The sequence below is a fragment of the Mus musculus genome, chromosome 17 (genome assembly GCF_000001635.26).
Source record: "Mus musculus strain C57BL/6J chromosome 17, GRCm38.p6 C57BL/6J".
NCBI classification, from domain to species: Eukaryota; Metazoa; Chordata; class Mammalia; order Rodentia; family Muridae; genus Mus; species Mus musculus.
This window is the reverse complement of record NC_000083.6, coordinates 85,037,397-85,051,987: the sequence shown is the minus strand read 5'-3', so window position 1 is coordinate 85,051,987 and position 14,591 is coordinate 85,037,397. Positions and strand designations below refer to the sequence as shown.

Here is a 14,591-nt window from a genome sequence, read left to right as displayed (position 1 = left end):
GGTGAAGTACTTGTTGAAAGGAAAGTCGGCTTCCTGGATAAATGGCAAGCCATAGTACATCATGGTCCTCTCGATGCTCTCAGCTGAGGCTTCGGCCCCCATGAACCTGGAAGAGTTGGCAAACTTTGCTGTCTTCAGCTGCTGACAAAAGACTGGGGACAACTCAGCAGCCCCTTAGAGCTCACTGCGGATAAGATGTGGGGCCCCCATGGATCAGTGCAGTCTCAGACCTCAGTTAGAGTTTAGCAGCTTTGGACAGTGGCAGTTAACACAGAAACAAGAGGTCAAAGTTCAGAGATTCAATGTTTGTGGAGCTTCAGCCAGAAAGTGGACATACATATCACACATCTTTGCAAGGTTCAGGGACCATCACAGAAGAGGGGACAGAAAGATCGAAAGAGGCAGAAGTCCTGGAGGACTGAAGCAAGACAGCACCTCTGGATACAGCTGCTGCACATGCGTACAGTCTCGCAGCGGCTATGGTGCTGACACAGGAGGGAGCCAGTCAACATTCTAACATGGAGGGAAAAGGATCCATCAGGAGCCCGCCTACCCCTAGCTGAGAAGCCACTGACAGTGATGGCTGGTAGGAAAGGGAGAGTCCTTTACTTTAAGGGTATGGTTTCTGGTATGCTGACCACAGTCCAGTACATGCTCCCACATGCATGAATGTATATAAGCGACATACAGTGGACTCTGTGGATTATTTTTAAGAGGACATAAAGCCAGGCATGGTGGTGCACGCCTTTAATCCCAGTACTTGGGAGGCAGAGGCAGGCTGATTTCTGAGTTCGAGGCCAGCCTGGTCTATAGAGTGAGTTCCAGGACAGCCAGGGCTACACAGAGAAACCCTATCTCAAAAAACAAAACAGAAAAAAAACAAAAACAAAAAACAAAAAAACAAAAAAACAAACCCATAAAGTTGGGAGGGGGTGGGGTATGGAGACTGGGGTTGAATATAATCAAAATTTTATACACACACACACACACACACACACACACAGAGCACTGTATGCATGTATGAAATTCTCAAAGAATTACTATTTGTAGTAAGGGTGTCACCCACATGATTAGATAGGGCTCTCCAGAGAGCAGCACATAAATGCAGAACGTGGTTCTCCAACAATACCGCTATGTGCTTTCAACACCTGACTAAAACTCTAACGTCTTAAGCCCTTCTTTGGACATTTTCATGAATCTACTTAGAATCTCCAGTCTATAGCTTTAGTAGCAAGGTTTCCCCTTGTTATCTATACTTACTGAAAAACCACTTAGTAGGATACGGCCACCTGAACTGTCCCCATCAGCGCTGCATTCAATGGCTAAGGCGGCACACTGATGGGGAGCCCAGTCTCCTGCCCCCCCCCCTCCTCCTCCTCCTTCTTTTCATTCTATTTTTTCTCAAGACAGAGCTCTCTGTGTAGGCCTGGCTATCCTGGGATCCTCTTTGTAGCCCAGGCTGGCCTCAGACTTGAGAGAGATCTGCCTGCTCTGCCTCCTGAGCACCACAGTTAGTATGTGGCGACTCTCTCCCACATCTGCCATTACTCCGAGTCCAGTGCCTTCTCCAAGGGAGGAGCTCTTAGCTGCTCTCACTCACTCTGTCAGGTTAGCTACCTAGTAGCAAGGTGATGCCTTTTATCCAGGACTCTTAAGACCAGATATATCTCCAATTTTGTAAGATTTTGACATTCTTAGAAAAGCTCTATAGAGCTTTAACTGGCTCAGAGTTCCTACTCCAAAGTTAGAAAATTCAAAACGGCCCAAGAATGTTTAGATTTTCATATTAGAGAGTCTTAACTTCTAACTTCACAGTTTCTTACACGCCAGATAGTGTTGTAAGTGATTCACATACGTTGTCTCCTCTGGCCTTACAACAGTCCTCTAAAGCTTGTTACTATTACTCTCCTATTTATAAGAAACCCATTTCTGCTAACAGACAACCCCAAGGTCACCAGGCTACAGAGCAGGACCCCACCTCAGCTCCTTGATCTCACACTGTGCTAACCGCTGGGATCTGTCAACAGTTCAGTTGGAATGTTTGAGCCCACACTATCCAAGAAACAGAATCCCAGCAATAATGATGAAAATACTTTGCCCCTTCTTGGAATTTAGAGCAAGGCACCCATGGAAGGAGCTACAGAGACAGAGTTTGGAGCTGAGACGAAAGGATGGACCATCTAGAGGCTGCCATACCTGGAGATCCATCCCATAATCAGCCTCCAAACGCTGACACCATTGCATACACTAGTAAGATTTTGCTGAAAGGACCCTGATGTCTCATGTGAGACTATGCCCGGGCCTAGCAAACACAGAAGTGGATGCTCACAGTCAACTATTGGATGGATCACAGGGCCCCCAATGGAGGAGCTAGAGAAAATACCCAAGGAGCTAAAGGGATCTGCAACCCTATAGGTGGAACAACAATATGAACTAACCAGTACCCCCCCAGAGCTCGTGTCTCTAGCTGCATATGTATCAGAGGATGGCCTAGTCGGCCATCAGTGGAAAGAGAGGCCCATTGGTCGTGCAGACTTTATATGCCTCAGTACAGGGGAACGCCAGGGCCAAGAAGTGGGAGCGGGTGGGCCGGGGAGTGGGTGTGGGAGGGTATGGGGGACTTTTGGGATAGCATTGGAAATGTAAATGAAATAAATACCTAATAATAATAATAATAATAATAATAAAGAAAGAAAGAAAGAAAATAACAGCTCATGGGGCTGGAGAAATGGCTCCATAGTTACAGGGTCTAGGTTCACTTCCCAGCACCCACACCAGGTGACAACTCCCTGTCACTCCTCCTCCAGGGGATTAGCACCCTGTTGTTGACCATGAAGGCACTATACTCACATGTACAAAACTCATACAAAAGGAAGAACTAAAGAACCACAAGATTACTCTATGGCCTCCACATGTGCACCATGGCACACATGCCCTGACACACACAAACAATAATAATGAAATACAGTTATAGTTCTGCAGGTCGTTTTAGAATATAACTTGTGCCTATGGTTACCGGTATCTGCCAGGCTCCCTGCTGTACTGGTTCATGGTCTGCCGGAAGTCTCGGACGATGTCATGCATTCCCACCTGAGTTGTGGTGAAGTCATGGTACAGCTCTGAGTAGTGGGTGACCGTGTCCTTGAGAAAGCAGGACATCAAGATATTAGCCCCATTTCACACCTACGCAGGCCCCACATTTTGCAGGACGCCGTGGACTAAGGAGATACTTGCTCAATGGTAGTTCTAGAAACTTCGGTACACAAGAGGCTTGGGGGTGACAGATACTCAAAATCCTTAATGTTGCCTTAGTTCTTCTATCGGTAACTTTTTAAAAAATTAGTGAACAGGGTCAGCAGGGGTGACTCAGAAGCTAAGAGCACTGGCTGCTCATCCAGAGGTCAATGTTCAATTTCCAGCACCCACCTGGCAGCTCACAACTGTCTGGAACTGAACTCTGAGGTCGGACACCCTCCCAACATACATGCAAGCTAAAATACCAGTGGTCAGAAAGTAAAAATAAATAATTAAAAAAAAATCTAGTGAACAGTAAGTGTTTATCACCCATCTTAGCAAACTAAATTATACCAGATATCAAAACTCTAATTACAAAATCCCTGTAAATATAGCTGCATAACTGTTTCAGACATTCTTGCTGAAGGCAGAGCTGGTTGCACATCTCCACTGCATCTGCTTCCTAATAGTCGTTGCTACACTTCCAGTTCCCCAGGACTAGAAGAGTCAAAAGACTACAGCTCACGTGAGCTAAGGCCCTGGGATGGACACAGACTGGCTGAGCCGCCCCAACCTGACGTGTGGCCTGTTCAGTGAGTGCTCTTTGAGTAGGTGAACTTCACCTATGAAGACGAAAGGGTTTGATGGGGAGGTGGATGTTTTAACCCTGGGGTTTTCCTAACGTCTCACACCCTTCAGATCCTAGAGTTGCCTCAACGACAGATTACATTACATTCCATTACAATCAGCAAGGTAGCTTCAAAGTCTCTCCAAGAGACAACTAATGCTCTTTGAGAAAACCAGCTAACACTGCCTCTTGTCTTCAGTTTTCTGCCTTACCAGAAGTTGTGAGCAAAAAAAAAAATATATAGTAATAATAATAATAGTGGGCTTAATTCTAACTTTTGCTTAATGATGTTATCTTACAATCAACTGCTCTTTAATTAGGTATGTAGGTAGGTAGGAGAGTAGATAGGTTGATAGGTAGCTGATTAATTTAATGAGTGATAAGAACGCATATAGCAGCTCAGGACAAAAGGTAGAAGCCTGATAATAATATAACCTGTGGAATTCATTTTACTTATTTGGCTTCATTAAGAGCATCATGCAATTTTAGATTTTCTTCAGGCATACAATGTACTGCTAAGATTCACGGGGATGGCCACACACTGCTGTAACTTGGTCAATGTAACATATCCCGTGACACACAACACAACTCCAACATTTTGGAGTATGTGTGGGGACTACTGTCTACCTGACCAGAGGAACTACGGTGACTACAGAAGAGTGATCAACCAGAGGAATCCGGGAGGTAGCCTGTGAGAATCACTAGTGTAGTGCCTCAAGGAATGTAGCTTAGACAACGAGTAGGCTTGGTTTGGAGCTCCGTAACCCTGACTCCTGAGGCTCACCTAATGGAAATGGTGAGGCCTCTTTTGCCTGTTTATTGAAAGACTCAGTGCTAATTCCCTTCTGTTCAGACTGGCCTTGATCACCTAGGTAAGTCCCGGGAAACTGGGACTCAGTGAGCAAACTCTGTCACTCCATTGTGTCCCCAATACCCTCACTGAAGAAAGATTCGCCATCGATCCCTGGCTCTGTAAAGAACCAGGGAAGGGTCCTCCAGATGCACACATTAGAAGGGAAACACTTCCAAGGACCTCCTGCAGGTGGACAAGGTTATCCTTGTAACTGGCATCTTAGACTAAAACCGAGGCCATGGGGCTGGAGAGACAGCCCAGGGATAGAGACTGCTCACTGCCCTTGCAGAGGACGTGCTGAGTTCCTGGTGCCCATCAGTTAGCCTCAGGGGACCCCACAGCCTCTTCTAGCTTCTCTGGACACCTGCACTCATGTTCACAGACCCACACACAGATAAACACATAGATGCATAATTGCTAGATAACAAAAATTTTAAAATTTAAACACAGAAAAACACTCTGATAACATTTTCAGATATGGCAAAGAAAACAAGAAGTTAAAATAAGACTTTACCGGAATTTGGGATGTATTCACTTGGATTTCATTTCTCAGATCCTTCGCTTCCAGAAGAAATTTAACTGCATCAAAACTAAACCCATCAACACCCTTCGAGAGCCAGAACGTTATTATTTCCTGAACATGGAGAAACAAAAAACTTGGTTACATATAGTTTGTAGTTACAAACAATAGCTGGGACATTAACAGTGGAGCCATCAGAAGACAGGTAGTGCCACATACAAAACACATGTTATCACACACAGACCCTCACAGTCTAACTCCATAATTGGTTCTCTCAGTACCAGGTGCTGGGTCTGGGATAGAACATTCCAGGCAGAGAATAGCAGAGAATGTAGTCAGATTTCCTGGGCAATTGAAAAAAACAGGGGGTGGGGTGGGGATAGCATTCCCAAAGAAGTTGGACTTGTCATATCTAACTTTATGGTCAAGGGGAAACCTTGGAACTGGGAAGGGTAGGTGGAAAGTCCTGGAAGGTTTCAAGAAGACCATAAAGCTGACATAAGACTAGCAATTCCACACCTCGATACACACCCAAAAGAGATGAAGCCATATACCAAAACAAGACCTTGAATGTTCATGGTAGCAGGGCTGCTAGGGGACACTACCCTGATGGTAATTCCATTACCTGGCCACAGAGAAGAAGGATTTACTGATACATGCTGGGACACACAGGAATCTTAGAAGCAGTAAATATTGAGTAACTGCCTTTATGCAAAATGTCCACACTAGACAAATCCACAGAGAGAGAAAGGGAGACTGGCTAAGGATGAGGCAACAAGGTGGATAATGGTGGCAAAACTAGACAAAGCTTCTTTGAGGGACAGCAAGTCCAAACAATGAAGTCCAGTGTGAGCTCCGGCTTCACTGAGTCCACAGACTGTGAAGATGCCCGGAGAGCGGGGGGGTGGGGGGGGGTGGGGGGTGTGTGTGTGCAGGCAGTTGGCTGGCACTTGGGTTGGGGAACTCAACAGAGAGACACCACACACACTAAACCTGCTGGGCACACCAAGGCCACTGCTTTGTGGAAAGGGCTCTCAGAAGGTTCTGGACCAACTCACTAGGATGAAGGCTAAGTTTAAGACCATGTCCCTGCTGTGCTCCTGCACCGGGGTCTCCTCACCTCCCTCCCTCCTCTTTCTATGCTCACTTTTGTACTCTTAATGTCTAAGAAGTCCCCAATGTTTACAAGTGTCAGATGCCATGCCACCTAGGGGCAGCCCCAGGTGGTGCTTTTTCTTACAAACATGAACATAGGTGAAGCCAGAGCGCAAACGCCCATCACTCACACAGCAGCTTCCGACAAGGTGCAGGCGAGTATCATCGTGCGCTGACTGTCCACAGTCAAACTACTTACTTTCTTCCCGAGCTCCTCATTCACTGCAGAATCTCAGTGTTGCTAAAGAGTAACCCTTAACGAATGAGCAATGTGGGCTGGAGCCACGGCGGAAGGGCATGGACTACTCTTGCAGAGGACCTGAGTGGGGTTTCCAGCCAGGTCAGACAGCTCACTACTGCCTCTAACTCCAGCTCCAACGGATCGGATGCCTCTTGGCCTCCAGAGGCACCTGCCCTCCTGTGCACATACCCACATACACTTAGAGACATAAGAAAACGTACAAATACATTTTAAAACAAAACAAAACAAAACAGACTGGGAGAGAAGTGTCCCGGATCCCCTGAAGGCTCCCCCCTGCTTTGTTACTTTGTTTCAGGAGATGTTTCTAAGTGTGTGTGTGTGTGTGTGTGTGTGTGTGTGTGTGTGTGTGTGTGTGTGTGTGTGTGTGTGTGTGTGTGTTTGAGGTGCCGGAGATGAAGTCCAGGACTCCAGGAATGTTAGGAAAGTGCTCAGCCACTGAACCCCACACCTAGCCGGGAAGAGACATTTTACATGCTGAAGATTTAGCCCGTATAATCCAAAGTTTGCTCTTAGAAAGTATTTCCCTTTGTCTACTCATTCTCAGTCTTTCAACTAGATGAGATTGGGGCTTTCGATTTTAATGTTTAACCTCCTGGCGCTCAGGTTGAGCGCTTCCAGTTTTACATCCAATCTTCCAGTATTGGGTGTAAAATGGGCACAGTGCCTGGTTCTACCTGGTTGTGGTGACCCAGGCTTGGGGACTCTGGGGACAGTACACTGTGTCCTTGATTCTCCTCTAGCTAACATGACACCACACTGTCCTGGTTTTCCACTGGGCACCTTTTCTCTGCTAAAACAACACCACTCTGAGTGACAGAGTTGTCATTCATAACGCCCAAATCAAGGATGCTGGCCTGTGTTGCTGTCTGCTTATTTGGTTCATGGTTGGTTGGCTGCTTGGTTTTCGGGACAGGGTCTCTCTCTGTGTCACCTAGCTAACCTTGAAGGCCCTTCTCTTCTCTTCTCTTCTCTTCTCTTCTCTTCTCTTCTCTTCTCTTCTCTTCTCTTCTCTTCTCTTCTCTTCTCTTCCTTTTCTCTTTTTCTTAAGAAGGTTGAAGTGGGACCATTTACCTAAATAGTCCAATGAGGGAAACGCAGTGGTTCTGTTGCCTGTTTGAAGATTTATTTATGTATGTTACGTCTATGGGTGTTTTGCCTGCCTATGTCATGCATCAGATCTCCTGAACTACAGTAACAAAAGGTTGTGAGCTGCCATGTGGAGGTGGGAATTGAACTCAGGACCTCGAAAATAGCAGCCAGTGCTTCTAACCACTGAGCAATCTCTTAGGCCCTGTGGCTCTTCTCTTATATCTAATGACACATACGTGTCCCCTTAAAATGATATTAGCCTTGGGAATCTATCTCAGTAAGGGATGATAGATGTACAGGAAAACAATACCCTCTGCTTACAAGCAAGAGAACAAAAGGCTCCCTGCTGCTGCCCAGAAGTATTGAAAACAAGTATTTTCTGACTCCTCAGGGAGCAAGAAGATGAGGAGGCTCAGGTTGCAGAAGCAGTGCAGTGCCTCTGCAGCCCAGCTACCTCCACTACAGCACCCATAAGACGCATGCACACATTCTTCGTCACTGGAAGAACAGCTGCTTCTCGGGAGCTCTGCTAGAGCAAATAGGGTGTTTCCACCAGTCCAGCCCGAGTCAGTAAACACATAATCTCTGCAGTGTGAAAACTGGTGACCAAGCTCTACTTAGACTTTTTAACCTCACTTGGTTAATGATTCCTTCTACAGACCTCTAAGAGGTTCCATTTTTGCAATTGATCATTTACTTATTTCCCAACAATATCCTTCAAGTCCCACGAGCAATGCACCACTGCCATTGCTATTTTATGAGTGAGGGAGCAGGCTGAAGGAAATGGTGTACAAGTGCCAAGGTCGTAAGCTTAGTCACTGGTGGGTCTAGAAGTGGAGCCATATACAACCCTTTCCTGTGTGCAGCACTGGCTTCTTTCTTTCTGCTGTACTTTGTTGTTACAGGAGGGCATGTGCATTCCACAGCATGGAAGTGGAGGCCAGAGGACAACTCTAGAGATGCTTCTGTCTTCTCATCCTTACATGGGGCTAGAACTCAGAGATTCCTGGCAAGTGCTTTCACCCACTTAGACAGCTCACCAGTGTCTTTGGTTTCTTTGTGAAGCCCTGGCTGTCCTAGAACTTGCTCTGTAGACCAGATTGGCCTTGAACTCACAGAGATCTGCCTGCCACTGCCTCCCAAGTCCTGGGATCAAAGGCATGTGACTCTACCACCTGGCTTTTTTTCTTTTTAATTGAAGAGTCTGCCAACACCTAGCCCTCCCTCCCATGCTAAGACAATTGGCTCCTTGTTCCTCTCAGCCGGCCTGCTCCTCTCCACGTTATCTACCTGAGCTCTGGAGACCCTACTCCTATGTCAACAAATCCCATGTTTTCATCTTTAGAGCACATTTTCTCCTGTACCCATGTCCTTATAAATCTAAGTATCCACTGGGCACTTGCGTCTCCCGGACAGCTCCGATGCTGCGGAGTCTGCACACTCTCCCTTCTCATCTTCCATTTCAGAGTACAGCAACAACACCTTCCCACCTCAGGTCCTCCCAGATGCCTCTCTGAGCCCTGGTGAGTTCTCTGACCCCATCCACCCTTGCAGGCCGAAAGGCTTCCAAGATTCCTTTCGAGATCACTGCACTCTGAATTCTGCCCCCAAAGCTGCCCTCCTCCCACCCCTTCTCTGAAGACAAACAAATGTTTCGGTTCCTTTCAGGACTTTCAGGCCTGCTCAGAACTTGACCCCCAGGTCACTTAGTCTAATCGAGTCACGTGACCTTCTGTGTACATCCCATTCCCACACAGCTTATCCGCCAGCACTCCAAAAGTACAAAATGTATGCCTTCCCTCTGCTTGCACTCCCACCCAGCCCACACCCCAGTGCTACTTCACTTGGCTCACTCCAGCCCAACCACTTAGTGTTACCTGCCTTCTCACAACTGCCCAAACCCTATCGCTCCGTGTCCAGTGTAGGCATCTGTTTGCCCACTTCCTTCTGTCATGACAACCATCACATTATGTTTTCTGTTCTCTTGTCTATCTCTCCTCTGGAACAAAAACACCTTGACAGCTATAGCACATGTCTGTCTCCCACCTACCATCTCCTAGCCCACAGCCAGCACACCACACACACACATACAGACCATCAGAGGAGGCCACCATGTCCTAGCACACAGCCAGTTTGCCATACACCTCATTAGAGGAGCACATATAGAGAATGAAGTACCTGGCACCCAGGAGTGCAATATTATACAAGTACTATCAATAAGCCATGAAGGTGGGGCTGGCGAGATGGCTCAGTGGTTATGAGCGCCGACTGCTCTTCCAAAGGTCCCGAGTTCAAATCCCAGCAACCACATGGTGGCTCACAATTATCTGTAACAAAATCTGATGCTGTCTTCTGGAGTGTCTGAAGACAGCTACAGTGTACTTACATATAATAAATAAATAAATCTTTAAAAAGAAAATAACCCATGGGGCTGGCATTTAAAACTGGTAGTAAGAGAACTTTATTTATTTATTTACTTTTATTGAAATGCTTATCTCCGGCAGTCCTGTGCTCACTAGGGGCAGAACAGAGCCCACACTTAGCTATGAGTGCTAATGTTGAGTGGGAACTGCCCCTTGGCTTCTCATCTCCAACTTGTAAGAACCGCTTCTTCCCCAGGAGTTCTCCGGGGCTCAGGCTTCCCATCTTACTGGTCCAAGGTCATTCTGAGTCCAGACAGAGGCAAGACAACCAGGGTCTCTTGCTAAACATCCTGGCTGTTCCCCTGGGTGGTGGTACCTTGCTCTGTTTTCTCATCCATCAAAGTGGGGGGGCGAGGACTAGAAACCAAAGTGTGGGGAGCAGACGAAACACAACTATCTCCTGTAAATCACCAGCCCCTCTGGAGCCTTCTAACTTCTCAAGGTAGAAACAGTCCCTGAGTTCAGGCCCCAAGCCAAGTCCTGACAGTCACTGGGAAAGAAAGAGACCAAATAGGGGAGAAAGAGAGTAGTCTACGCTGTAAGGCGCCTTGTGGTGTCAGACTGTCGCAGAAGTCTGATGTGGGAGCAATAGCTGAAAGCTGATGGCAGCCAGGGGAAATCAGGTTCCCACTCCAGAGGTTCAAGTTGCTGCCTGAACAGAAGTCCACCCAGATCCGTCCTCACTGCTAACCATGGAAGCTGACAATGATTAACCCACTCAGCTCCCCTGCACAGATAAAGTGCTGCGGGTAGGAACAGAAGGAGTTCAGAGGTGCTTTCCTGAGGAAGGTCTGCTCCTGGGGCCCGAAGCTCAGTCCCTCTGTAATTCCTATCTATTGACTCCGAATGGTGACTCCTGATTCACCTTCCAAATAGTGTTTAACCCCTGGATAAGGCAGTAGTGACCCAGACAGGAGGACTTGCATTCTGGTGGACTAGGTGGTAAGAATTCTATTCACAGATGTCACTGCCTGGACGCCTGCACGAGAACAGCCAAGTTAGACAAAGAATCATTAATATATCTGGCAGCGCCTTGCATCAAAATATACAAGAATTATTTAGACATTCCCAGACAACCATCCCTGTCAGTAAGGACAGTGATGGAGGGATATCCACCTGTTAAACAGACTGGGTGACATAGTTATGAGCTTCTAACTGCCAGTAAAGAGAATCGCACAGAGAGAAATGGTGTCCCAACACTGTCCCTGGACTGTTGTCACAATGGTGAACTCAAGTCCCCAAACCTAGGTTTGAATCCCCGTGTCTCTCGAGTGCCAGTTTACCTTGTGAAGGCTCATTCTCTATGATAGCCTACATGCTTCAACAGAGCTAGATAAACTATTTGTCACACAGTAAGTGACAAATAAGTGTGGGCAGGAGCAAGGGAGAGGTCAATGAACTTAGGTGATAGAAGAGAGTCCACAGCACCAATATTCAAACTAACCCAGCCGGGCATGCTGGCACATGCCTTTAATCCCAACAATTGGGAGGCAGAGACAGGCGGATTTCTGAGTTTGAGGCCAGCCTGGTCTACAGAATGAGTCCAGGACATCCAGGGCTACACAGAGAAACCCTGTCTCGAAACAAACAAACACAAAAAACAACAAAAACAAAAACAAAAACAAGACCCCAAACCTACCCCTTAGTCGGCTGACTAAAACTCCCTCCTACCGACGCCATTGAAACAAGAGTGCTCTGACTCAAGGAGCCTGCTACCAGAACAGACTTCTAACTGAGTCACTGAAACCTCACACACATAAAAATGTTACTAATGCCTAAGTAGCCCACATGAACAAATATCTAAAAAGAAATCTGGAAAGATGGGACAGAGTTCAGTAGTAAAGGACTTGTCTAGAATGAGAGAAACTAGAAAGAATTAAGAAAGAGAAAGAAAGAAAGAAAGAAAGAAAGAAAGAAAGAAAGAAAGAAAGAAGGGAGGGAGGGAGGGAGGGAGGGAGGGAGGGAGGGAGGGAGGGAGGGAGGAAGAAAGAAAGAAAGAAAGAAAGAAAGAAAGAAAGAAAGAAAGAAAGAAAGAAAGAAAGAAAGAAGAGAAGAGAAGAGAGAGGAGAGGGAGAGGGAGAGGAAGAGAAACAGGAAGAGGAAGACGAAGAAGAAAAGAGGAAGAGGAAGAGGAAGAGGAAAAGAGGAAGAGGAAGAGGAAGAGGAAGAAGGAGAGGAGAGGAGAGGAGAGGAGAGGAGAGGAGAGGAGAGGAGAGGAGAGGAGAGGAGAGGAGAGGAGAGGAGAGGAGAGACAGGGAGGTAGTGAGGGAGAAATAAAAAAAAGCAAGGCCCTTGTTCCTGAAACTATAAAACACTTCAGAAGTAGATCAGAGAACGCTTAAATAAAGAGAAAGAAATGCTATGTCTGTAAATTGGAATGTTTGATATGAAGTTGTGAATACTCCTCAAAATGAGCTACAGATTTGATATAGCCTTTATTAAAAAGCCAGCAGGTTCTTTGCACAAGTTGAGATGCTGCTACAAAAATTCATATGGAAATGCAAAGAACACAGTGTAGTCAAGAAGTATTTAAAAACAATGTTGGGCTAATGATTGCTTGTTTGTCTGTTAGATAGCATCTCACTTTGTAGCCCTGGCTATCCTGGAACTCACTATATAGACCAAACTGATCTCAAACTCACAGAGATCCTCCTGCCTCTGCCTCCCTAGAGCTGGGATTGAAGGCCTGTGCCACCACACCTAGCCGAATCATATTTGTTTTTATTTTTATATTTTTAATTAATTAATTAATTAGTTTGTTTGTTTGTTTTTGTTTTTCAAGACAGAGTTTCACTGCCCTGGCTGTTCTGGAACTCACTCTGTAGACCAGGCTGGCTTCAAACTCAGAAATCCGCCTGCCTCTGCCTCCCAAGTGCTGGGATTAAAGGCGTGGGCCACCACTGCCCGGCTCAGAATCATACTTTTTGATTTCAAAACTTATGACAAAACTTACCAGACAGTAGTCCTGAGATAGAAACTGTTCTATAGGAGAATGGAACAGAACCAAAGGTCCAGAAATAAAGCCAAGCGTTTATGGACAGGTGGTTCCCCACCAACTTCCCTCCAAGACTGCCCAGCTCCCCTAAATTCCCATGTACTCGACCCCATAGCAGCACTGAGAGAGCTATTTCCTGAGTTGAGAGTAAGGCCCCCTCTGGTGGAGCCCACTGTGGTGGCAATGGGAACCCTCCATCCCAAAGCCGCAGAGGGACCTCAGCGACTTGGCATGTGCCTTGCAGATCTGACCAGCCTGCGTCACTTACTTCTGACTCCCTGCCTCTCACCATTCAGTGTTGCCAGCTCCCAAGTGAGTCCACCAGTTAACACACAGGCCCGAGAGTTCAATTCTAATCTCAACTAACTAGCAGATGGGCTTTTAGCAGACATATCCCCCAAGTTGCATTACTCATCATCTGAAAATTTAAATTGAACTTGGGATTTTAACCTCTCCTCTCCCTGTCTCTTTGTGTCTCTCTGTCTCTGTCTGTGTCCCTGTCTCTCTCTGTCTCTCTCCGTCTCTATCTCCATCTCTGCCGTCTTCGGCTCCTTAACTGGGCAGCATCGGTTACAGGGGCTGCCCCTTCTGTGGAAGAGCTGGTTCTTCTCTGAGAGAGCATTCAGCATCACCTGAAGTGTCATGCACGCAGTATCGTCATTGTCCCCTTGATATTCTGGAGACTGTTAAATTTTCAATGCTCAGGACAGGGCCCACGGCTCAGAGTGAGCCATCAGGCAGTATTTACAGAGCAAATACAGAAGCACTGTGCATGGCTTATCTGACCACGTGAACAAACATGATGTCACCACCAGCTGTTTTTATAGGTTGAATATCTGAGACCAAAGGACAGCCAGAGGCCCACTGCACATGTATGAACTATCTCCTGAAGCCTCTTCTCACCCACCTCCTCACACCAGCCTAAGAGCCCCTCCAACGTAGGTCCCATATCCCCTGTTACTTAGAGTATTCTGAGTTAGATTAATTAAGGGGCCATTAACATATGTAAATATTTGCATTTCATTTGACACCTTAACTTGAGAATTTAATAACATGCTTTGATTTTGCTTACACAGACTTTAATTCAATATAGACTGGTTCAAATAACCACTTAGGATCCCACTACTGGAGAAGTCTGCGAGGGTGTTCACACTCACTCAGGTTCCCACTAATGGAGAAGTCTGTGAGGGTATTCACACTCACTCAGGTTCCCACTAATGCCACTAATGAAGTCTGTGAGGGTGTTCATACTTACTCAGGTTCCTACTAATGGAGAAGTCTGTGAGGGTGTTCACACTCACTCAGGTTCCCACTAATGTCACTAATGAAGTCTGTGAGGGTGTTCACACTCACTCAGGTTCCTACTAATGGAGAAGTCCGTGAGGGTGTTCACACTCAGGTTCTCACTAATGGAAATGTCTGTGTGGTTGTT

General features: G+C 46.4%; 1 protein-coding gene across 1 annotated transcript in view; it reads right to left on the bottom strand.

Moving 5' to 3' along the window:
• The window catches only part of Slc3a1 (solute carrier family 3, member 1), a 35,895-nt gene that overhangs the window by 12,254 nt on the left and 9,050 nt on the right, over positions 1–14,591 (bottom strand). The window contains exons 5-7 of the mRNA NM_009205.2: positions 5,230–5,349; positions 3,017–3,141; positions 1–106 (exon numbers count right to left, since the gene is read on the bottom strand). The exon at positions 1–106 is cut by the window's left edge and continues 90 nt beyond it. Coding sequence (NP_033231.2) covers positions 1–106; positions 3,017–3,141; positions 5,230–5,349 — 351 coding nt within the window. The remainder of the gene's footprint in view (positions 107–3,016; positions 3,142–5,229; positions 5,350–14,591) is intronic.